Here is a 25,902-nt window from a genome sequence, read left to right as displayed (position 1 = left end):
CACTGGGTGGTTTTGGGTCCCTTTAGGCCCTAAGATTCCCTCTGTTCCACCTGTGTCATATAAGCCTGGTGGGGTGGCTTGCTGCTGCATCACCACACTGGGTTGTGGATGTCCAAGGCCCTGTCACCTTGACAGACTCCCAGCACCTGTCTCATCTCTGAGATTGAGCACTGGAACCCCTTTTCTCAACACAGGTCCTCATTTATCACTTCTAGTTTGATTCCCTCAGTCCTGCTCACAAGGTGGGCTTCTTCCCAAACCTTTGGTTTATGCCAGGAGTTCTTCCATTTCCTAAGGGGCCCAAGATTTTATAACTCTGCATTCTGCATTCATATCTCTCCTATCCCACCTGAAGCAGTGAGCACAGAATGGCTGGTCACATGGGGGTGAAGGGGTGTTCAGGAGGAAAGGAAACGGAGGAGGGAAAAACTGAGACAACACATCGTGTGTATTTCCCTGCCCCTGTTTATCGAGCACTTATGCAGCTAGGTAGGGCATGTTGTACCTGTTCCTTTGATGCCTGCCCTAGGAAATACAGGTGGGTAAGACACCTCCACCAGCCTATACGGCATCACTGTGTGAATTTTAAAAGATACCCCTTTCAAACAAGTGAATATCCACATGAAAAAAGCAGTAGTACCTCCCACCTTATGCAAACATTAACTCAAAATAGAGCATAAACCTAGGTATGAGAACAATCTTTGTGTCCTCAGGTTAAGAAATGGTTTCTCAGATATGACAGCAAAGAATAGAAGAGAAAATTGATAAGTTAGACTTCATCAAAATTTAAAACTTCTGTTTGTTGAAAGACACTGTTAAAAGAATAAAAAGACAAGCCACAGAGTCGGAGAAAGTATTTGCAAAGCATATATCTGATGAAGGACTTCCCAAACTCAATAAGAAGAAAAGAAACAACTCAATTTAAAACTGGAAAAATACTGAACAGATAATTCACCGAAAGAATATAAAGATGACAGATAAGCATGTGAAAAGATATTTAATATTATTCGTCATTAAGGAAATGAAAATTGAAACCACAATGAGATATCGCTGCATACCTATTAAAATGACTGAAATCAAAAGTGACTGACCATGCCAAGTGTTGCAAGGATGTGAAGGAACTGGAATGAAACTCATGCACTCTCATGTATTAGCCAGAAACTGGAAACAGTAGGTCAATGGATAGACAAACTATTTTATGTTCACACGATGGAATACTATTCAGCAATGAAAGGAATGAACTGCTGATATACACATGATGAATCTTAAAACAATTATGCAGAGCAAAAAACCAGATAAAAAACACTATACGTTATATGTTTCCATTTATATAAAATTCTAGAAAATGCCAATTAATGTATAGTGGCAGAAAGCAGATCAGTCATTGCCTGGGGATAGTGACAGGGTGGGGTAGAGGAAGGAGGGAAAAAGGGATTACAAAAGGACAAAGGAACTTCTGGAAATGACAGATGTATTTGTTATCTCGATGTGGTGATATTTCACAGGCGTAAATATATGTCGGAATTTATCGAATTGTACTCCTAATGTACAATTCGCGCAATTTATTGTATGTCCTTTCTATCTCAATTAAGTTGTTAAAACAAAAAGGGTTTAGGGTTTGCTGGTCAGGAGCTGATGAACAGCTTTTGGGGATCAGTTTCTGTTGAGGGGTGGGGACTGGCAGTGGTCCATAATAGGCCTAAGAGAAAAAGAAGACACAGGCACCCTGTTCTCAGGACACGTTTCTGCTCCTGGCAGAAAACAGTTATAATACACAGCAACTCGATCACTACATGGTGCTTGGTGATTTGGGCGTGTGTACTGTAGCTACCCTGATGGCTCCCAGGAGCTCACAGTCAGATCAGGGTGTTTGTCTTTCCCTCACTGGCCAGAAGGCTTGGTAACCCCGAAGCAGCCATTGGGGTCTGAGATGTGCATTTGTGTTCTGGGTGAGGCTTTACCAAAGCTGTGTGAGCCCCAGCAGAGTCCTGGGGAAGGGGGTGGGCGTGTATCTGGGCCCAGGGGCCGAGCCTTGGGGAGTGGTTGGGGCCAGAGGAGTTGGTAGGAAATCATCTAAGGGTATCAAAGCAGATGCCTGAGGGGGAGGTAGAGGAGAGGAGGGTAGGATAGACAGGTGAGGTTGGAGGTACAGCCCATTGGGCAGGAAGAGGGCAGAAAGAGGTGGCCCGGGAAGCCCAAGGAAGGAATTAAGTTTAGCTATAAAGTCAACATGGGCCTGGAAGAGCCTCCAGGTAGGGTATTACAAGAAGAAGCCCTGTCTTGGGGGTAAAGTGGTGGATGAACAGATGACTTAATCCCATGCAGGCAGCTTGGGGTCACTTGGGGAGAGAGCAGACTTAGCATCAGGAGACCTGAGGTCTGCGTCTAACTCTGCCATGAGCTATGATGTGCATTTGTGTTCTGGGAGAGGCTTTGACAGACTTCTCCTTTCTGGGTCACACAGAGTCCTGAGGCTCCTAGCATTGACATTTACCATCATAAGTAACTTCCCGAACATAAGCGCCACTGTCCAGCAATCCTTCTGACTCACCAGACTTTCTCTTTTTGATCCACAGAAACTTTAATGGACACGAGGACAGCTACTGCAGAGCTGGGCTGGACAGCCAATCCTGCATCAGGGGTGAGTGTCAGAGCCTCCATTCTTCAATCCTGCTGTGTAGTCCTGGGCCTGTGGAATGGCCGGGGGAGCAGAGTCTGCCTAGAGCAACACTTTTGCGGGGTGGAATATAGGTGTGAATGGCTGTGTCCAAAGCCCATCCACAGAGAGGCAGCACCAGGCCTGCATGGTGATACAGAGCATCTTTGGACAAAGTCCTTAGGAAGCTGGCCCCTCAGTGACTGGGGCCGTAACCGTGTGGGAGTGGGGGCAGTGGCTGAAAATAGCTGGGCACTTAGGTAAGTGACAGTGGGGCAGATCAGAGAGCTCTGTGATGCCCATAGGGCCACTGAGAGGGCAAGGGCATGAGAAGGAGCTGGGGTTCAGGACTGAGGCTTTCATTACCTGGAGCTGGCCTCAGAGAGATGTTCTTGATTCACTTGTTCAGTGTTCATGCACCTGGCCAGATCCTGTAGCTACAGAAATGGCACAGCCTTGAGGAGCTCATGGCCTCCTGTAGAGACCACCAAGCTTGTGAATAAGCTCACATACATTTCTACTTTGTGGCAGTGGAGAGATCAATAGGTAGGTATGGGCACAGAGCTGGGAGTGAGACAAGGAGCCTTTACAAGCTGGGTTTTAGAGAATGAGTAGGAGTTCGACAGGTAGTGAATGGGGAATCTACAACAATCTTCCAAGTAGGAGGAATAATTGATTAAAGGGATGAGGTCATGAAAAGATATAAGAGAGAGGAGGCTGTGTGTCTGGGACATGGCGGGGTGTGGACAGAACTGAGTTGGGGCTGGGCGTAGGTGGAATGTGGCACCGTGGAGAAAGGCTCTGCCGTTTGAGTTTTGTCCTGTGGGTGATGGAGAGATCCTGAGCAGGAGAATAAAGTAGTCAGACTTGTTGACAGGATTGTGGAGAACAGTTGAGAAAAAATCAAGGGGCTTTCAGCTGTCCTGGGTGGGTCAGAAGAGTCTAATTAAAACAGGAGGGCGGTTTGAGCTTAGTGAAGGAGGAAACACTGGCAGCATTAGGCAGTGGCTGGATTGTTAAGAGAGGGAGAAGGTGGAGATGAAGTTCACGAGGCTGGCCTGGGCGACTGGCTCGCTGCAGGGCTTCATCACAAAGGGTGAGGGCAGGAGAAGTGAGTGGGCTCTTTGTCCCAGTGAAGGGGCGAAGTCAGCTGGGGCAGAGTGGCCCAGTCTTCCTCATCTGCCTCACACCTCCTCCCTCCTTCCCTGCCTTGGGTAACCTCTGCCCAGGGCCCAGGTCCACTCTGCACCCCATGGTACACATCCAGTCCCAACAGGTCTAGTTCTGCTGTAGGGGCAATTCTAACTGGACCGTTCAGGTCACAAGGCAGTCCTGATCTCACCTGTGCCCCATTGCCTTTACCCCATCCCAGCAGACACACACAGCACCCTGGGTGCAAGCATCATGCCTTGGGGTGGGAGAAAAAGGACTAGTGTGAGCTCGTGTTTCCCGGAGCAAAGGAGCAGGGTGGAGGGGGAAACCCTGCTGGGAACACCGTGGGCAACTAGGGGACCCCACTTCTACTGGGGACTTCATGCAAATCTTATGGGGTGGCAGCTCTTCAGTTTGCCTGGGTATTGAGAACTTGCCACCCTTTTACAAGTCACGTTATTGTTTGAAGGTTTGTATGTTTTCAGAAAGCATCGTCATGATTTATGGTGAATTTTTCCCTTGATTTTTACATGCACCACCTGTCTTCTTTAAACTTCTCATCTTTTTTCCCAGGGAAGATTGTCCTTTAGGAAAACATTCAAAGTCAAGCAGTGCCCTTTAGAGACAGCAGCTGGCTGGGCTGCTCTCTGCTTGCCCTCCTGCTGGTTAGCAGTCACCGCTCGGCTGCTGTTCCCTGACGTTCTCGCTTTTCTCTCGAGGACGTACAGCCAGACAGTTCTCCTGGTGGGTGTCCTAAGCAGCCTCAGAACCTTTCTGGTGTATAGTGGGCAGCAGGAGGGTCAGGCTGGCCCTTAGCCTGGGGTCAAGAGGGAAGATCAAGGACTATGTTTCCATCCCAAGCTCTGTACCCTTCTCCCTCTGTTCTCATCCTAAGACAGTTGCCTCCAAGTGTATGAATGCACCACTGACTCTCAACTTTGTGTCCCTAGCCCAGGCTCACGTATGCAATTGTCACCTCTCTCACTGGAGGCTTACAGTCATGTCGATATCAATATCAATACACACAGGGGCTCCATCTGAGCACATTTCAAGGGTTAGAAAACAGCTATTCTTGACTTCTCCTTTATCATCTTCAGGCCCCATCTCTCCCGGCCCATCCTCAGGGATGCCTTTGCTGTACCCCCAACCACAGTGGGTCCCCCATCACAGGTTCTCTCAGGGCTGAGGAGCTCTTCTCAGCAGTACTTTTCACAGTTGCAAATTAATATCTCTATGTGTTTGTACTGAGTTAATTTCTTTCCCTCTCTCCCCGCTTTCGCCATTACGTAACCTCTAAAGTGGCCGAGACTCTGCCTGTTTGTTCACTATTAGAACTAGCGTCCAGTTCACTACCTGACTCAGTGTATGTTTGTTGAGTTACTGACTTAGGCCAATGGGTGGCTGATGGTACCATTCTTGGAGATGGGAGACTCAGGAAGAGGAGCATGCTTGGGTGGAAGAGGCTGAGGTCAGTATTGGACTTGTTGAGTTTAAAGCACCTGTGGGGCACCCACAGGGAGGGGCACTACCAGCACTCGACAGACACATGGGCAATGGAATCAGAAGGCAGCCCCACATCAAAGCAGGAGGGGCCCAGGGTGTGGCCGTAGTCTCCCAGGGAGAGGAGGTGACAGCTTTGGATGAGTAACCTGCATCGAAGTGTCACATGGAGAAAGAGGAGTCTGCAAAGGGGACCGAGAAGAAATGGCTGGGGAGGCAAGAGAAAACCGAAAGTTGGTCCTCTCCTAGAAGCCAAAGGAAAAGAGTGTCAATGAGGAAGAGGGCGCAGAAGTGGCAGGTGCTGCTGGCAGTCACCTGACTGGTGACTTATATGGAGGGTTTCAGAGGGGACAGGAGTAGGAAGCCAGGAAGCAGAGAGCTGAGGAGTCATTGGGAGGGGAGGAGATGGAGACAGCAGTTTGTGCAGGGAGGGAAGACAGCGCACGGGAGACAGGGGCGCAGGGGGGCTGTGAGCGTATTCAGTTTTCAGGAGAAAGAACTCTTTTTGTTGAAATGGCAAGACAGAGCTAAGGTGCCTACAGAGAGATGCACGTACTCAGATGTGGTGACAGAAGCCATAGAATAGAAAATTCTTTCAACCTCCTACCTTCTCTGTGAGGTTGGAGACAGGTTAAAAGAGTCAGGGGTGGGAAGGCTTGGGTGGCGGGTTTTAGGAGTGTGGAAAAGGTTTGAGGTCACTGCTGCCACTGGAGAAGAGGAAAGAGACGTGCGTGTGCAGAAGGCACGTGGCGGGAAGTAGGGGCCTAGACCTGGCTGCGCCTCCTTCAGCTGTCTGAACATACCCCGACGAGTTATGGTGGTGGAATCATCCTTGGCTGTATAAGAATGGTGGGCCTGGAGGGGTAAGAGGCTGAGGACATTGGTGAGAAGAGGTTGACATCTTGTATCATGGCATCTATCCAACAAGAAAAGTGAAGCCAGGGGGGACTGACCATTGTGACAAAGGACAGGAGCCCAGATGGACGTCTCGGTGAGACTGAAGGATGACCAGAGACTGTGGCCTCGAATTAGGGCTTGGTTTTAAGACACACAGAATACTTCTGGGTGATGAAGAAGTCTGGGGAGTGAGGTTAGGGTCATTTATGAAGCCAGGAGGCTGGGTGGGCGGTTCACGTACATCTTCTTGGGACCCAGTGGGGAGGAGATGGGCTCCCCAGAAAGGGGGCAAAAGCCTCAGATTGTTCTTTGCAGTAGGACCCCATGCATACACGCTTCAAATGGAGAAGGATGCGTGGGCATTGTTCTGATATCCTGCGGATTCCCAGGGCACTGGGTTTCCCTTGTTCAGAAGAGAAACCATAATTCTTCCAGGGAGCCCAGCTGGCATTGTAATGAGCCTTCCCCAAAGAACAGAGCCTGTGAGGTGGGCCCCCCAGGGAGAGGCCAAGGGACTCTTTCTTTTATGGGACTCACTAGGTGTCTTCACTGCTGTACTTGAGAACTGCTAGATATCAGAGAGGGTTGGACTGCCCAGCCATACACATCCCACAAATTGTTTTCAGTTATATTGCTGGAAAGCGGATCATAACAGTACATGTGAAAAACAGGAAGTATTTATGCGCAAATGTAAAATGTTGCTTTATGACAGCTTTAATTTAAAGCCTTTAGGTTTAACCTGAATCAGAGGCCACCTGGTGAACAGAGGGAGAAAGTAACAAATATATTTATAAAGTAACAAATTTCAGGGAGGGGCTGAGCTTCCACCAAAGAGTGTCCCTGGGACCCTCACTGGTGACTCCAGTGACTCCTCCCTCAGGTCAGCTTCAGTTGCCTCTCCCAAACCTTTGCTCTCAGCTCTACTCCAAATGGTTCCCTGATCTTCACATTTCAGGAGCTGCGTGCAGTGGGGAAGTTCAGCGAACTCCCATGCTAAACACTCAGTGCTGTGCCCAGGTATAGGCAGTGCTCGGTAAACGGCAGTCTTTGTGGAGCACAGTCCTCTCTCCACAGATGGCCCCAGTTTCTCTCTGTGCTCACGGTGTTGGCTGCATGCTGGGCCCCCTCCACTCCTTTTCCTCTACCCTCCCTCCCTGCATCTCTCTTTCTTTGTCCCTTAGGTGTCAGCTCAGTGCTTATGCCCCGGGTGCCCTTCTGGATCCTCCTCACCCACAGGGCTCCTGTAGGTACTCTCTTGCTAAACTTCAGAGGGCTTGGCACCAACTTCTTAACATACTGTCTGACGCTCTGTGCGCTAAAACATGCGTTGACGCGTGGTTTCTCCCACTGACCAGAGAATGAAGTGGCTTCATCTCTGTGTCCCAAGTGCTCAGCACTGGCCCAGCAGAGGACAGGCTTCAATAAATGTTTCTTGGTCAAAGAAATGAGGAAGGACCAGATCATTCTTGATAATTCTCTGCATCTCTAAGGTTTCAAATTTAGGAGTTGCTCAACTCAGGTTCATTGTAGCCCAATAAAATGTCATAGGTCTCTCAATTCCCGATTGGTTATCAGTATCTTTTTAAAGAGCTTAATTATGCAAATGGAGCCACCTCCTGAGATAAGCATGATAAGGGAGACCAGGATGCCAACCAGAGGGTCCCCATGACTTTTAGACATTGACTGTGATGGATTAGAAAGGCAAACATAGGTCCCCCTGATAGTAGTCTCCTTTAATGCCGGCAATCTTACTCATGGGAAGAGGGGATTTAATAGAGTAAAGATGGAAAAAGAATTCAGAGCCAAGCCTGATGAGCCTTCAGGATGAGCAAGCTGGGTGTGTGTATGCCCGTGCTCTGTGTGTGTGTGTGTGTGTGTGTCTGTATGTGTGTGTGTGTGTGTGGGGGGGGTGTCTGTATATATGTGTGTGTGTATGGTTGTGTGTGTATGTCTGAAGTTTAAGGAGTTGATTTCATCTTATGCCTCTGTAGGCAGTTCCTAGAATTCTGGGAATATCTTAAATGATGAGAAGATTATTGGGGTAAGTGGAGATCTTCCACAGGAGGCCAGTGTGAGGGGAACACACCCATCTGAATGTCTGTGTCTGGCAAATTAACTGCTGACACAAGCTACATGCCCATGAGAGCAGGCACACTAGGCCCTTACAAGCATAGCCGCCACTTGTCCATGTGGAGACCCTCTTGGCCACTTGGCTGTCATCCCTGGCTGCCTCCTCTCTTCCTGTCTGTCAGATCCTCTAGGCACCCTTGCCAGCTGCGCACATCATGGGAAATAAGGAAAGCACTCTCAGAGAAATGTACTCTCATAACACCCCGTTCATTCTCGGGCCAAGCAAAATCAATTGGAATTTATCTGGTCTGATGGGTTGAGAAGTTTATGGAGGAGCAGTGAAGGCTCCAGGCCTTGTATCAAATAAGCCAGCACCCACGGCAGCTCTGCAGCTCCCTGGCTACGTGATCTTGGGCCTGCAATTTAGACACTCCTGCAGCCCCAATTTCCTGCTCTGCTCAGTGGGGTAAGGCTGGTAACTGTTCCATATATGAAACAATGTGGGTGAAAAGTTTCCTCTGTAAACACTGGAACACTCTGAAGCCTTAGCATAGTACTAATCCTTCGGAGGGGTGGAGTTTCTCTTTTTCTCCTTCAATGACTCAATCATGCTAATTAGGACAGAAAAGCCTAAGCTAAATTAGGGAACTCCAAGAGAATTTAGCTCTGGGCAAAGTGATTTTGTGAATGGAGTTTTACAGTATTTGAATTTCAGGCTTTGCCAGGGACAGGTGGGCAGAGGGGGCTGGGTTGGTCATTCCCTCTCAGACTGGTACCATTGCCTGGGACTTGGAAGCCTTTGACCTGGTTGCTGTTTGCTGGGAGCTATGCTTCTGCATCAGCCAGCTCCACTGTTTCTGGTGGTCAGTGACAGAAAAGCACAACTCAATCTTAAAGGAAGTATCTAGGCTCATGTAACTGAATGGGCCGGGGCTGATACGGCTTCATGTGTTGTCTGGGCCCAGGTTCTTAGGATCCATCTCTCTCTCTCCACCACCCACCCACTCTATTTTTTTTCTCTCTCTCTTTTCCCATCCCCTTTCTCTTCTGTCTGTGCTCCAGGTGTTGGCTCCATGCTGGGCTTCCTCTTAGTCATAAGAAGTTTGCGGCTGCTCCAGCCCTTGTAACATTCTTCATCCATTTCCCCTTGGGGAGAAAAGATACCTCCTCCTGGTCCCCCCAGCAGAAGCTCTGGAATTAGCTCTGAATGGAACTGACTGGCTGGGCTTGAATCTCATGCCTGCCCTGAACCAGTCCTCGTGACCAGGGAAAATTAAGTGCTGGTCAGTACTCCCAGGTCCTGTGCTGCGCAGAGCCTACCAGAATCCCTGGGGACTGAAGGATGGGAGGGAGTAATTCCCCAGAAGGAACTGGGCTAGCGATACCAAAACGATGCATAGATGCTAGGTAGGGAAAAATAAAATCTAATACTGTGTCACAGGCCCTAAGCGCTTTACAGCCTTGCACGCATTAATCCTCACGATAGCCCCATTTTATAGGTAAGGAAACTAAGGCACAGAGCTGCTGTTAAATTATCTACGATCATGTGGCTAGCAAGTGCCACTGCTAACATTTCCCCTCTTCCAGGCTGCTCTCCTGCTGACAGCCATGGTGTAACCGACTTCCCCCATGAGATGCTGCCCACCACTTATCTTCAGAGGGTGGCTGCAGAAGCAGCTCCCAGCTTAAGCTGCTGTGCACTCCTCCAACTGAGGCTCAGTATGGAAAAGGTTTGTTCTCACGGTACAAGGCATGGGTGGTATCCTTTTTCCTGAGCTGTCATCCAGGAATTAGGCTTTCTCAACTGAGACGCCCTGCCTCCCAGCGGATGGGCCTCTGACCTCCCTGCTCCCTCTCTCCTCCTTTTCCCTCCCCTGCCCGCTTTAGGTAAGCCACTGAGTTAAGTCAGAGCTCCCCATCCTGGGCCTTCCACCTACTCTTTATCTTTTACTCTCACTACCAAAAGGCCTGTAATTAGGAAACATTAGCAGGCTCAAAACAGCTTTCATACCTGAAACATCCTCTGTAATTGCACTCTACAGTGCTCTTCCCTGGCTATTAATGTCACTTTTATGAAGCAATGAGGAACAAAACACCCCGAGGCACTTAAAACATTTTTTTTTAATATAATACATGTCTTTTAGGAATGGAAGTTTAAAATCACCTGCCTGACAGAGACAGCGATAGACAAAGGCGTGGGGGGCTTGGGGTGAGAGCCATGGAGCTGGGGCCCGGGGGCCATGGAAGGTGGTCTGTGAGGTTAGACGCTGCTTTGGGAAGAATTTGATGGCCATTGGTGGCTTGCCAGAGGCTGGGTGGATCCTCTGGAAGGAGAGGTGGGCGAGGTGGGCTGGCTTCATCGTTTGTGGTTGCTATGTCAAAGGGCTTTTATGCAAGATCTTTTTTGTGAGCATGGGTTAGCCTTTAACAGAGAGATGAATAGAAGGTTACAGATAACCAATGTGATTGAGTAGAATATTAATTATTACATTAGTTGTCAGAAACACATTGGGTGTGACTGTGTATACGTGTGTACGTGTTGGGGGAGGTATGAGAGGATGGGAGAGAGACTGATGGAGGGAAAGATGCTTCTCTTAGCTTGCTGTATTAAAGAATTTGGGGAGTTGTGATGGTTCACCAGCATCTTACTGTCTGGCAGATTTATTTTCTTGCTTTTGAAAATGGCTCACAGACTCATTTATCAGCAGAACAGAAGTTATTTCTGACCATAGAGCCAGTGAGGGAACCCCAGAGGTCACCCAGTCCCCCTTTCCCCTCTCGGAGGCGGACTTAACCCTGGCTTGCCTGGACAAACAGGCATCTTTCTTCTCTAAAACCTTCCCGGGAAAGCAGTCCCCCTACCTACCACATACCTTGTCCCGACCCTGGAAACCGTTCTCCCCCTGGTCCATGAGCCTGAAGACCAACTGCCTCAGCTGCCTGAGGACAGTGCTTCTCAAGCGGAAGGCAGGGTGGCTTTGAGGGCCAAAGAAGGCAGCAGGGCCCCTGACACAGGCACCGGGATGGAGCCGGGGTGCGTCAGCAGTGGCTGACAGCCACTGATTGCCCTGACAGCCTGAACTCACAGCTCCCTCTCACTGGTTGCCTTGGTGAAGGAAAGAAATATATTACTGGGGAAGACAAAGCATTAGAAGGAAGGCGAGGCAGAGTTAAGAGGCCTAGAGAAGATAGACAGGAGGAAAACAGATGAAGAAGGAAGGGTCGAGGTGGGCAGAAGACATACGGGGACTTTGAGCTTGGCTCCGGAAGGAGGAGCCTAGCCTCTGCGAGAACTCAGCAACCTTCAGTTGACACTTTTGGCCTTACCTCCAGTTATAGCCAAAAGTATGAGAATAATTTGGCCTAACTCCCCTGTACTTTGGTAGTATAAAGGAGCGAGCCCAGGGTTTATAATCTAATGTCCTGGGTATATTTCCATTTTCCTCTAAGTTTTTGAACCTTTCTGAGCCTGTATTCTGTCTCTATCACGTGAGCAATGTAAGATCTTATTTCCAGAGTGTTCGGCAGAATTAAAGTGTTTACCTTCTTTGTAAACTCTAAAGCTTAGTCAATACCACTTGCCCTAACTAGTACTAGGGGTTGCAATGACTCTTGTTTGAGGGACTTAACTTGCATGGGGTCGAGGATGAGAACTGACCAAAATACAAGGTGAGCATTCCAACATTTCCGTTAGGTTGGGACTCGTGCATGAGCACCATCAGAGGGTACACTCTGCTCTTAATAACAGTGCTATTGTTAATAGTAGTGACACCTACTGCTACTACTAGTTGCCGTGAATTAAGTGGCAACTGTGTACCAGACACTGAACATTACTTGTATTACCTCACTGAATTCTCACTAGGACCCTTCCAGCCAGGTGGTATTTCTCCCTTTTTATAGAGTAGACACTGAGGCTCGGGCAGTTATCCAAAAATCACAGAATTGCTTAGGAGTTTTGCCGAGACTGACCCCAGGCCTGTCTCACCACAAAGCTCGCTCTTGTACCTCTGTCCTGGAAGGAGCATGAGGAAGGGATCTCAGAGTCATATGTTGTTCAGAAGCCAGAGATCAGGGCTAAAGAGAGGCAAGATTCCCAGTTTCTACAAAGGGGAAGGGGTAGATTTGAGACTATGTGCTAGTGAGTAGCACACATGTTAAGCACCCCATGCATCATATTTTAAAGCAAGCCATATGGGAGGAGGTGGAGAGGGTGCCTTGTGATGTATGGCGTTCAGGGCACAGAGTAACAGGTCCAGGAAGAGCCTGGAGGGGAAGGGCCCACTACCAGAGCAGGTGAAGCCTGGTCAGGGATCCAGAGGAGGGCACAGAGGGTCCTCGGGGATAGCTGACTCCAGGCAGTGATGGAGGAGCCTTTAGCTCCCATCTTCTTGGCAAATGTCCAGAGTGGGGATTCCTGGGAAGGAAGAGACACGAATAATTTCGGATAATTGCCCAAGCCTCAGTGTCTGCTTTTTGTCCCATTCAATGGCTTCAGTGTCAGTTCTTTCGAACCAGCCCCTGCTTCATTTGAAGTGCTTCTCTGCTGATAGAATGGAGGGGGTGCATTCTAGTTATGGCACATCCTCACCTCCAAGTGCGCTCTCCCACTCACTACTCCTTCTGGTAGAGACAGGCATGCCCAACACATTCCCCCATGTCACAAAGGACAGCCGACATGAAAGACGTTAGAGTCAACATTTGGGCTTATCTTGCTGACTGAGAGCTCTGCCTTCAAACTAACACCGCCGAGGTAATGGTCTGCATTTGCATTTAGGTGTGAACAGTTCATTGGGCAGCAGCAAGTCAGGGTGAGCTGGGTGGGCACTGCCTCAGGTGGTGGGGACTTGCATGCATCTGGTCACATATCCAAGGGGATCGACCATAGGATGCAGGTGCAGGAAAGGCCAGACTGAGCTGGTGGTATTTGGAGCAATTTAGATGTGAGTCGCAGGTGTTGGTGGCCCCACTGCATGCTCTGTTGTTCTAGCACATCTGCTACAATGGGCTTATTCTGCTAGCTGAATTTCGAAAGGGACATTGGAAAGCTCGAAGTGTGCCTAGTGTGGGGTGACCAGTGATCACATCATTCAGAGGATATTTGTGGACCTGGGAACCTCAAAGACAATCTGAAGCGAAGTCCAGGAGGCAAAGGAGTGAGATCAAAGTTTCCCCCAGGCTCCCCAGGACCAAGCTCCAGCAGCCACAGTCCCAGGAAACATTCTCCTGAAGTGGGTTACACACAGTGGCTATATTCCCCTAATTCGCTGGGGTAGACAGGAAGGAGGGGAGTGTGTCCTCTTCTCAGGCCAGATTTGATTGTCTTATACCCTGAGAATGGGATTCTCCCCAACCCTGAGAATGGAATTAAGCCAGGAGGTCCTTTAAGAAGGCCAGTTTCTTCTTCCTGCTACAGCTTGCTTTCTTGTGTCTAGCTGGTCACAGCCAATTTGGCCCATGCACAATCAAAACTCTCTGTGCTCATGGAATGGACGAGGAGCTTATTTACCCAGTCTGTAACCCAGTGTGGTGGCCCAGCTTCAGGCCAGCCTCTGCTCTGTGTTCTGAGCAGAGATTCTTCCAAGCTGAAGGCCAACTCTTCCTCAACAATGGAGCCCAGGCCTGGGCAGAGCAGTATCAGGCAGCTGAGGTCTGGGGCCTGCAGCTTCCGCCCTGCCTTGTTCGACAAGGCCTTGTTGGGCAGCAGTGAGGACCACATTCAATCGGCAGCTTAAGATAATCACATGTATGAGGCACTGGGATAATGACAGCTGAATACCCTGCCACCGTTGCCATAGTGACCAGCCAAGCACTGATTCCCTCCTTTTTTTTTTCTTTCTTGTTTTCTGGGCCTCCTTGTTATAGGGCCGGCTGGTGGGGTAGGGGATAAATTTGGGAAATGGGAAAGAGAAAGAAAGGAGGAGGGGAGACCTAAGTGGGGTAGCCCATTATACTCTCTTTAAATACCCCAGCTGGAGGTGTTTTAAATCTCAACAGAGACAGTGAGAAACAGTGTCTTAATCCCCAGCTCCCTGTGAATTATTTAAAGAGATCTTGTCAGAAGGATGAATTTGTCACTGTTGCAGCGTCAACAGCAGCAGTCATAAAAGCTGAAGACCCCACTCCAGGCAAGGCCTGGTACGATATGCTGCTGCCCGGTGGAAGTTACATTGGCCTGGGGACTGTGGACAAGGAGCTGCCTTCTGAGACATAAGTCCGTGGTGTTTCTCCTGGAGTGCTGACAGAGACTTGGGTGTGAAATGTACCAGGATGCAAAGAGATGCTCACTATCTGGACTCTGGGCCTGTCTGGCATTGCCCTCTATAATGTGACTCCCGCAGCCCACAGTCCTAGCGTCTCTGAGCAGCGAGGGATGCTCAGCCTGGCCAGGAGTAGGCAGAGCTGAACAGTGTTCATTTGGCATTCGATGGACAGGCATACCCAAGGGAGGGCACTCAGGCCCCATCTGGGCCACAGCCAGCACCCCTAACTACACGCACACACACACATAGGTACACACACATGCATACGTGCATATATACACTCACATGTGTACACACATGCATATACATGCACACAGTACATATATACACATATGCACATATCCACACTGGAGATGATACACAAGTACAGATAACCAGACAGGCAGGAGAACGTCATAGATCATACACATCATGGAAAGAGAGCCAAGACTTTCAAGGAAAAATAACTGACCGAAGCTCAGAGAGAGGTTAAGCCTGTGTCTTTGGAAGGCCAACAGTCATAGTAACTCACTTGCAGGGGTCTCTTACTCAGGTTTAAGTACTTTACATGAATTATCACATGTAATCCTCATAACCACCTCATGAGGTAGGTACTATTAGTGTCCCGGTGTTAGAGAAGGAAACCGAGACTTAGAGAGGTTTAAAGCCTTGCCCATGGTCATGCAGCTGGATCTGGCTGACTCCAGAGTCTATGAACTGGACTCCTATGCTGAGCCAGGGGTCACTGTGACCTCTAGGGTTCAAGGTTAGGCAGAGTAACAGCAGTTCTTTTTAGTTCCAGCATTTTTATAACCCCCTTCCCATCAATCCAGATGTATTTCACTTGGGGCCATTTCTGCCACTCCTACCTCAGTGCAGTATTCCTTGAGTCTTTCTAACACCTAAGTTTCCAAAAGGATTTTATGGAAACTCTTGGAGACTGCACTGAGAAACGATGAATATGTGTTTTTCATATTTTAATTATTTTCATATTCTAATTGTATCCCTTACCCCATCCCAGAGAGTGAGTAAATAGTCAGGAAATCTGCTTTGTGCACTGAGATATGGCTGCCCTTGCAAAACTCTGGGCTGCCAGAGGCAGTGCTCTGCCCAAGTCATCCTCCCAGCTGTTTGGCATACTATATAGGGCCACGGTAATGAATAGGGGCCATTCATGTCCTCCCAGCCCAGCACATCTGGGAGGAAAATTAAACATATTGGGAGGTGAGCTGGTGCTTGTAGCCCCCAGGGGAACCATAGAGTAAATGCTTCCTTGGTTGGTTGGTGTGCTAAATAGTAGATCCCTCTGGACTTGTAAGAATTTATGCCCCACAGACTATATTTCACATTTTAATCGGCCCTCTAGCTTGTCTAATACCCAAGTTCTTTCAGGCCTAGTCAATTGTCTATGCAGAAGCAGAGTCCTTGGGGTCCAGGCTGATTGGCAGTGGTGGCTCCAGCCCAGCCCGAGTTATCTCCTGCCCTGAAGATTCTTGGGTCTCCTGTGGGCGTGTGAAGTTGTATGCTGCCTGGGCCTCAGTGGGCTTCTTGTTCAGAGAGGCAGACATCTCTAACTGGGGGCCTGAACGTGGGTCTTTGGGATGCTCCTGATTGGGCAATGCCAGGGAAGCTCCATTATGGTCCCACAGGGCAGCGACTGTTTACAAAATAGTAGGTTCCCTCAGACAGAAGTTTCTGCCTAAACAGACTGCTGAATGGGACTGAAACCTGTGAGCTGTGTCCAATTTTGTCTACTTGTGGTCTGAGCTGGTGGCTGATAGTGGCCTAGGGATTGCCTGGTTGAGAGAAGAGAGCCCAGAGGAAGCACTAGAGTTCCGGCTGCTGGGAGACAGCTGCTGGCTTTCCCTCTGGGTCTGCAAGGAGACAAAGTTTGGCTCTTTAGTCCTTGCATTCTGCTGACCAATGGGCGGGATTGTTTATCCAAGATGAAGGAGAGGATTTCTGCACCCTGGTGCATCAGTCAGAGGTGGATCCTGAGGTTAACATGACAATGATGGTGCTGATACTAACAGAAATGATAATAATTGGTACTTAGTAAATGGTAGTTACGTGCAGGCACAGCGCTAGATGAGTTACTTATGTGATCTTTCAGTCCTCACGATACCCTGCAAGGTAAATAGTATTTTGCAGATGAGGAAACTGAACCACAGAAAGTTGTCCGTGGTTACAAAGCTGTAACTGAGAGAGGTGAGGTCCACTTGCCGCTGGCAACCTCCCCGCCTCACCTCCACCTATGTTCCCCTTGCCCTGTGTAATTTGGCAGCCATGCTGACCTCCTGGCTTTCTTAGTAACGTCTCAGGCATGCTCTTCCTCAGCAGCGTTTGTTCTTGTTTCCTGAGCCAGGAGTGCTCCTCCCTCACGTACCCTCCAGGCTGCTGACTCCTGCAAGTCATTCAGATCTCTGCTCAAAAGGAGACCTTCCCTGATGACTGCACTGCTGGTTGCATGTCACTCTGTCCCCTTATCCACTTCTCAACAGTGTTTAATACTATCAGACTTTATATTATTCATTTGTTTGTTCGTCCTCTGTTTTACTCTATTAGAATAGAGGCCCATAAGAACAGGGACTTTGGCTTTTAGTCGCTGCTGTCGTTAACACCTGGAACACTACTTGCGGATATAAGTAGCTGCTTAATTCTTGATTTTAAAAATGAATTAAATGAGCTGGGTTTGAAACAAATCAGAATAGGCAGGATCTTGTTAAGCTAATAGAGGCCAAAGCACCAATTTCAATGATTTCTACCCTCATCTTAAATAGCAGTATCCAGAGGAAGTGACCCTTTCTTAGCCAGGCCTTTAGAATTGGCTTATTAGTGGCTATTTTATGATGTAACATCATAGTAGCAATTGGACATTCTGGGAAGAGTCAGCCTGGGGAGGTTGCAGCTGTCCAGGGAGGAACCGACTATCACAAATCTTTCCAGAACCCATGCTTGGAACTGTCTTCAGAGGCATAGAGAAGAATCAACTCACTTTTTAAAACTTTATTTTATAGTGGTTCTGCATTTTTGACCAGGTAATATTTCTTTGCTTGCTCATCCAACTGACTCATCTGATTTGGTTACAAATGACCTTTGCCTGTTTCCAAAATGTAAACCTACCCTTAGAGAATAGAGAATGTGTTAGAGTCTCTGAAGGTTGTTCTAGAAGGAAGTATAGATGGACCAGCGGCTGGAGTTCATGGCAGTGGTTTTAAGGAAGAACAGCATATTTCTCTCTCTCTCTCTCTCTCTCTCTCTCTTTCTCTCTCTCTCTCTCTCTCTCTGCCAGGCTGCAAATAGTCGATATTCACTGTCCAAATGTCAACAAGCACATATAGGGCCACTCCTGAGCAAAAGCCCTATATAAGCTCTGACTTCCAACAAACAAGTCTAATCTATATTTAGATCTAGAGCTAGATGAACCTTGTCTTTCTCATACATCAAACTGGTCTGAAACCCTGAACAAGGACTTTCTAATGGGTGTCATTGTTTTGTTATGCTTATCTCAAGGACTGGTGATCTATTTGCGTCAATAATGGTGCCCTTTCAAAGGCTCTTAATATTCTGCTGGTTGTGCAAGGCTGCTTTGTTTCTTCTTTCAGGGATAGATGTGGCATCTGCAGTAGGTCCCTAGCAAAGGATCAGGGGCTGAGGAGGCAGAGAAGTCGAGGAAACAGACCAGGGCTTTGCTCTTCCACTCAGGCTACCAGTATTTATGGAGAGCTAGGCATGGAAATATGTAGAGATCCTCAACACAGTCCAGTCCTGCCCTCGTGTGTGTGTGTGTGTGTGTGTGTGTGTGTGTGTGTATTTGGCAGCGGTGGTGGTCATGGGACATGGATTTCTGAGACTGCAGCAGGACTACAGAGAACAATGGGTTGAGTGTCAGGTGTTTATCAGGAGGCATCCAGCAGGCAGCTGGGTAAAAAGGCCTGGGGCATTGGGGAGAGGTCAGTGATGCACCCCATGGTGGTTGCAGCCTTGTGTGTGGATGAGATCACCCAGGAAAAAAAGCGAGAGACAGAAGCGAGATGGGTGCCCTAAGAAACCTGTAGATTTGTCTGGTCTCAGACATTACTGAATAAAAATGCCATTACAAAGCTAAAAATGCACAGAATTATTTCTCTTGTCGAAATGAACTAATAAATTAGTCAAAACATAAGTCCTTGTCCTCAAGGAGCTAGTAGCAGGATCCAAAGTCACACACATGAAGCAATTAACAAATAGTTCAAAACAGTGTATTATCAAATGCTAAATTGTGTAGAATAAGTTCAGTCATGGTTTAAGCACTCAGAAAAATGGTCGCTGAATATAAGTTGGGAAGGCATCAGGGAGGAAACGAGACAGAGCCCCCTCAAAGGAGGGAGCTGCAAAGAGAGCTTAGCCCTGCCACTCATCAGCTGCCAGACTTTGGGCTAGTTATTGAATGTCTCTGGGCCTCAGTGTGCCCATATGTGAACAAATGGTCTTGGTCAACATGATCTGTAGTGGCTTCCAGCCAGATCTGTTATTTTCGAGTTTTGTGTCTTAGAAGAGTTGAGATGGGATGAAGGTGGGGTACAAGAAAAGTATTAGGGCTAGTCAGAAATGGACATGGTCTCACTGTCCAGATGTAAAAGGAGATGACTCCAGTTTGAGCACCTGCCATCTTCTTCATGGTCTGTTGTCATTAATTTCTGACCAAACAGTGGGCCAGGGCATTAGTCCAGGCAGGAAGTAATGCCAGCCCTAGCACATGGCCATGGGAATACAAGAGAGAGGCCAGATAGGAAGGATAATGTCCTGGAAGAAATGGCAAGTGGTGATGACAAATTGGGTGTGTTGGACATGGATGGCATTTTTGGTTTGATACCAGCCTGACTCTAGGTTGGAAAATCAAATGGTTTTTGAGTGGGGTCCTGGGCCTAAGATTCTGACTACATCTTTGAACTACCTTCCTGATTCTACCCAGTCTCTTGGTATCAGTGATAGGGATGCTTCCTTGGCCCCCTACGCTTGCTCTAGATGCCACTTTTGCCCCAACTTAGGTATCACTCATTCATTCGCAAACAAACTTGATTTAGTGAATATTTGTCACTTGAGACACAGGGTTAAAGGAGTGAGAAAAAGGCATCACTGGCTTAGTGGATAAGACGAGCAGGGGCATGAAGCTGCTTATGCAGCCAGGCTTTCTAAGCAAGATAGAGACCAGGCAGCAATGTTGAGGTGTAGGCTGGACCAGATAACATAGAGGGTTTTTAAAAAGCTATATTCAGATAAGTTACACGTCGTAAAATTTACTCATTTTAAGTGTACAACTCAATGGGTTTTAGTAAGTTCACAGAGTTGTATGTATAATTATCACCATAATTCCATTTTAGAGCATTTCCATTACCCCCCAAAAAGATTCTTCATGCCCATTTGCAGTCACTCCCCATTCTCGGAAAAGTACCAGGGAAATACTGGTACTTTTCTATCTATAGTTTTGCCTTTTCTGGGCATTTCCTGTATGTCGAATCATACAATATGTGGTCTCTTGAGTCCAGATTCTTTTATTTAGCATAGTGTTTTAGAGGTTTATCCATGTTGTCACATGTGCCAATAGTTCATTTTTTTTTAAATTTCCAAATAGTATTCCATAGTATGACTACATTATATTTCGTTTATGCATTCATAGTCAATGGACACTAACAAAGGGTCTTGGGCGCCATATTAGAGTTGAGAGCTCCAAAAGGAGAGGATTTCATTTAGATTGGCAGGCAGCATTAACAATCGTATTCAACAAATAAAGACATTTAAGGAATGTTCTGAACCTTATTTTCTTTTAATCAAATTATTTCGGACTCTGAGCCTCCCATCCCACTGATTGCTGATAATTTCAGTCTCAATTAATAGTCCTTCTTTCGACCATGACTGTGCAAAGCTCCCAGAGGCCACCCTCAGAGAAAATTCAGTGGAAGCTACTACATCGTCCATAGCCCCTGATCCTCTGAGGCCCAGTTACCTCCAAGTGCCCTAGGCATTCATAAAGCTCTGGAGGTGGTGGTGGCTGTAAGTAGTAACTTTGTACTCCACGTTCTTCCTGAGACTTGACATTTTTATCTTTAATTTTTGCCAATCTGGTAAGCAAATCATACTGTATTGCTGTTGTTTTAATGGGAGGAGATAATTACAGAAAAGATCACAGGAGGCAATATGTCATATACCTAGAATTGGAGGCTGGGAAGCTGCCCAAGTGGAGACCCGTAGGACATAGGCTTTGGACGAGCAGTGAGAGCGCATTGAAGGGATTGGAGCTAGCACAGGCCTTGGATAAAAGAAACTGGGTCCCAAACAGGAAACTGGGCATCAGTGGGGTAGTAGACCAAGAGTGGTCAAACTTCCTATTTTTATGGGTTTGGGAAATGGTGTCTGGGGACACAGCATGGCATAAAGCCTGGTCAAGAAGGCGGAACTGATGATGAGAGTATTATAGGGACACGTGGCCTGCTGGGTCTGGTCAAACCAGTTTCTTTCTGTGTCCCCATCCCTCACCCTTGCCTTGGCTCACACTTGGTTCAGTGAGAACCTAGAGATTCTACCTCAAAATATCTTTCCAGTCCCCACTAGTCTGGTCCAGCCCACCATCATCTCTTGCCTGGCCTACTGCAGTGATATCCAATTGTCCTTCCTGTATACTCAAGGGCACTCCAACCCAGTTTGTACTTTGTGTCAGAGAAATCTTTTAAAACTTAATCACTAATCAGCCATATTTTTCCTCCCTAAACTCATCCGTGACATCCAGGTAGTTACTCTCAAGATGAAATTCAAAGTTCTTGACCAGACCTACACTCCCCTTAGTCTTATTCCTGCCACCTGCAGCTTTTAACAACTCTTCTGTCATACAGGCTTCATTACTCAGGGTCATGAGGCCACTTTTCCCTACCACGGAGCCTTTGCACTTATTGTTCCTGGGCTTAGCTGCTCTGGGCCCCTCTGCCCCCAGCAGACACGCACGTCTCCTGGCTAACTTGTAGCCATCCATTCTCTGTCATTTGTAGGATCTTCCGTGATACTCCTCTATATATCAGATACACCCCCTCTCTTGGTACCCTGTAATTTTCCCTCACAGCAGTTAGCACAATTGTAATTATTTAGTTATTTTAATAACCATTTGTTTAATATCCATTTCTCTCACCAGATTATAAGCTTCATGTTGCTGTATCCCCAGTGGCTAATGGAATGCCTGGCATAACATTGGCATTCAGTAAATATTTTTTTCATTGACAAATGAACAAGGTATATAACTGTAAAGCAATGAGACTGATTCCAAGTATCATAAACAAATAACAGAACTTGTGCCCCCTGCTAGGAACACCATTCCACCCTCATCTTGATTTACCAAACTCTTCCCTTCCTTTAGAGCCCCCATCCTAATTGCCACTTGCTTGGAAAGCATTTATACCTCCCCTAGTCCAATCTGATCACTTGTTTTTCCAACTCCTTCTAGCACCCGCTGGCAGGAGAAGAATGAAATAGGGGCAGAAATGAATGTGAGACCCCATGATGGCCTTTTTCCAAACAACGGGGAGTTATTTCCTTTTTCTCAATTTCTCTCTATTTTTTCCCTGTGAATATACAGCTGTATTCCCCCTAATTTGCTTTGATCGCTCCCTTAGGAGCTGTCATGGAATCAATTATATTGGTAGAATTTTATGGCTCGAGGTCACTCAGTGTGATTCCTCATTTTACAGATGAGAAAACTGAGGCCCAGAGAGGTTAATGTTTGAAACAATTACCTCTGTTGGGTGTTATAATACCAATCAGTGTCATTTTCTAAGATAAATGTTCTCAATATCCCAGCTCCATGAGAGTGTAAATCCTCATTCTGTCTATATAAAGACCTACTGGTGGTGACAGTCTCAGTGCTAAGGTGAGCCCTGGAAGGTGGGCTTCCAGTCCTGCTCCCACACAGCAGAGCTGTATTAGTCTTGGGTGCATCAAAAGCTCTGATTGGGATTAGGGCTTCACCTGTGCATTGACAATTAGGGTCCCACATTCCTGCTGAGACCTTATACAGCACAACTGAAATAATGGATCATGGGACCTGCTGCATTTAAACAATTACAGAACAGCAAAATAAACCTGTCTTCTCAAAAATCTTGTAGAGTCAACTGGGAAAAAAACATTATTACGAAGCTGCCGGGGAAAGGGAAAGAGGTCTGGAAATTTGAATAGAAACAACTGCCAGCTACTTTCCCCTAATATATTTGCTTTCTGGTTCCAAAAAACCAGGCAAGCAGAACGTAAGTTTAACACACACACTTAAATAAAACATAACACAATCTTAAAGAAGGAATGAAGAGTGGCTCCTCGACATCTAGATAGTAAGAAGTTAAGCAATGCCCAGGTGCAGTGTGGCAGTGTGCAAGGATCCCAGATGGAGCTTGCAAAGGACTCCAGGCCAGGGAGGGAACTGGCCCTCTGGGGGTCCTGGGAGGGACTGAGGAAGAAGGGCTCAAGTGCCTCAGTGGCCGATGGTGGCCCAGGCAGCTGGAGTAGCTGTGAGGTCACTTTCTAGGCCTGGAAGTACAGCACCAGCTCTCCATGTGCTCTTTTTCCTCCTCCACATCATGCCTGGTGCATGTTTGAAAGACAGCCTTGCTTCTGCGCTCCTGGTCCCACAGGGAGGTAATTCTGTGTAAGAAGCTACTGTGGTGTATTTCCCTTGGACACATAATTGGCTTTTAGCTCTTTGAATAAAGAATCCTAGTTTATATATTTCAACTCTACGCTGTGAATAATAAGCAATTATCACAATATTTAAAGAAACAGATACTGTTTGTTTTCTTTTATCACTACTGCTAAATTGTCAAGAATCTTAATTCACTTTCCCTTTTTATTTAGGAAGTGGAATTTCTTCTGTCCTTTACTTCTTTAGCAAACATACTGAAACTTTCTGGGAATGCTCCCGGTTTTTGAGATCAGGGTCCTAAGCCCCTCAAGCCCCGCCCCAGTGTGGGCAGCTGCTTCCTCCCAGCAGAGGAAGAATGATCCAGAGATTATTCTTTGGCCCTTGGCCCAGAGTGGCTAAGTGAAGAAAGCCATGCCTTCATGGGCCCCCTTCCCCGTGTTGCCTGTTATTAAAATAAGTTATTTGGAGAATTTCTTTGGCCATTCAAAGCACTATTTATCTCCTCTCCTCCCTATCTCCTTTTATGGCCACATGACCATGGATGAATTGTGTGGTATCTTTTTGTCTGTAAATTGGGGATAATAATATCTAGTTCTGTTGGGAACTGCTGGGAATATTGAGAGACATCGCTTAATAAACATTGTTCCCCCTCTTCTTCTGATCTGCAGGGCTGCTAAAAATGAGAGCTTTTTCCACACACCCCCCTCCAACATGAAGCCTGATTGTCTCTCCTTACTCCCTAAGTAATACCTTCAAACATTCTCTTCCACCACATCTTGCTCAAAATTTGCACAAAATGAAGCTTAATTCCCTCCATTAAGGATCTCTCTTAGCACCCTCTACTCTTACCAGTATAGTCTAAAAGTATCTGAGAATCTAAGTTTGTTGAGAAATTCTGAAAAGCTTTATGCTCATGTGCTCTTCAGAGATATAATGGAGTTTCACCACAAGAAAGAAATTAGGTTGAGTAATTAAGATTTCCAAGATGGGTTTGTCATGCAATTGGACTCCTAATCCATAGAGTGGCTGTTGGGGAAGAAAGTCCCTGTCATCACTCGGGACTATACGCTGCAGGTTGTTCCCATGGGTGTAATGAGCCATAGTCACAGCAAAAGAGTTGTGGGTTAGATGATGAAAGGCTTTCTAGAGTGAAGTCTAATATATTTTGGGATGGGCTGCAGAGAAATATTCTGAAGTCTGCTTATAAGAGGGCTTTAAAAGCAAGCAGGTTAAGGTAAGATGTGTTCATTTCTCAGGTCCAACAGCTGGACTGGTGAGCTCTTAAGGCCCCGATTCAGCACCAGGCTTCTCCTCTGCTCTGCTGCTCTGTCGTCTCACTCTCTATTTTGTGTTTTTGCATGTGTGCTCCTGTGGCCTGCATGGTACAGTGGGAAGAAGTCAGTGGCTATGATGAAAACCTGAACACCATTCGCACCTACCAGGTATGCAACGTCTTTGAGCCCAACCAGAACAACTGGCTGCTAACCACCTTCATCAACCGCCGGGGGGCCCATCGCATCTACACAGAGATGCGTTTCACTGTGAGAGACTGCAGCAGCCTCCCCAACGTCCCAGGTTCCTGCAAGGAGACCTTCAACTTGTATTACTATGAGACTGACTCCGTCATTGCCACCAAGAAGTCGGCCTTCTGGTCTGAGGCCCCTTACCTCAAAGTAGACACCATTGCTGCAGATGAGAGCTTCTCCCAGGTGGACTTTGGGGGAAGGTTGATGAAGGTCAACACAGAAGTCAGGAGCTTTGGGCCTCTTACTCGGAATGGTTTTTACCTCGCTTTCCAGGATTATGGAGCCTGTATGTCTCTTCTTTCTGTTCGTGTCTTCTTCAAAAAGTGTCCCAGCATTGTGCAAAATTTTGCAGTATTCCCAGAGACCATGACAGGGGCAGAGAGCACATCTCTGGTGATTGCTCGGGGCACGTGCATCCCCAACGCAGAGGAAGTGGACGTACCCATCAAACTCTATTGCAATGGGGATGGAGAGTGGATGGTTCCCATCGGACGCTGCACCTGCAAGCCTGGCTATGAGGCCGAGAACAGCGTGGCCTGCAAGGGTAAGCCTTGGGGCCTTTTGAAGCATCTGCTTTTTACCCACCTGGGGCAGGTCAGAGTCTGTAAGATTTCCCCACCTCTAGTTCTGAATTATATAGGAAGAGACAAGCCCTGTGACTCATATTATAAGGCTCTGGGGAACCTCCATCCCTAATACTAGGCCTGATGATTTTCCAATTGTGTCCAACCAGCATGTTTGTATTTATGTAGGGGGAAGACATGGGGAAAATTCCAAATGATAGGTAATAATTTCAAACCCAGTTTTTTTAGTTCGAGGATATTGACATTCTCTCTCTCTCTCTCTCTCTCTCTCTCTCTCTCTCTGACACACATGTATGCACATGCATGCACACACACCCACATATCCACACACACTCAAACACACACACACCTGCATCCTGTTCAGCTTCACACTATGAGACATGGAGAATTTGGGTTGTCATGGACAGTTCACTCAAGGGTAATTGTGAAGTGACTGAATTTGGAAAATATTTTAGTTCATTTCAGTCCAGCTCCCACAGCACTCAACTTGGTACTGAACCCACGTAGCTCATTAACTCAAAGCCCTCTGGCTTGGCCGTCTTCCTTTGGGGGCTCAGTGCCAGGCCCTGGGGCAGGAAACGAGCCTAGCTTTGGCGTGTCCTGGAAGGATATGAAGCTATTA

The 25,902-nt window shown here is 47.3% G+C and overlaps 1 protein-coding gene across 1 annotated transcript in view; it reads left to right on the top strand.

The window, feature by feature from the left end:
* Positions 1–25,902, top strand: part of EPHB1 (EPH receptor B1) — a 400,881-nt gene that overhangs the window by 122,786 nt on the left and 252,193 nt on the right. Inside the window, exons 2-3 of the mRNA XM_016140353.2 lie at positions 2,577–2,641; positions 24,559–25,240. Of these exons, the coding sequence (XP_015995839.1) occupies positions 2,577–2,641; positions 24,559–25,240 (747 nt within the window). The remainder of the gene's footprint in view (positions 1–2,576; positions 2,642–24,558; positions 25,241–25,902) is intronic.

The sequence above is a fragment of the Rousettus aegyptiacus genome, unplaced genomic scaffold (genome assembly GCF_014176215.1).
Source record: "Rousettus aegyptiacus isolate mRouAeg1 unplaced genomic scaffold, mRouAeg1.p scaffold_m13_p_4, whole genome shotgun sequence".
Classification (NCBI taxonomy): Eukaryota; Metazoa; Chordata; class Mammalia; order Chiroptera; family Pteropodidae; genus Rousettus; species Rousettus aegyptiacus.
Note: the sequence above shows the minus strand (reverse complement) of the source record. Positions and strands in the feature narration are given on the sequence as shown.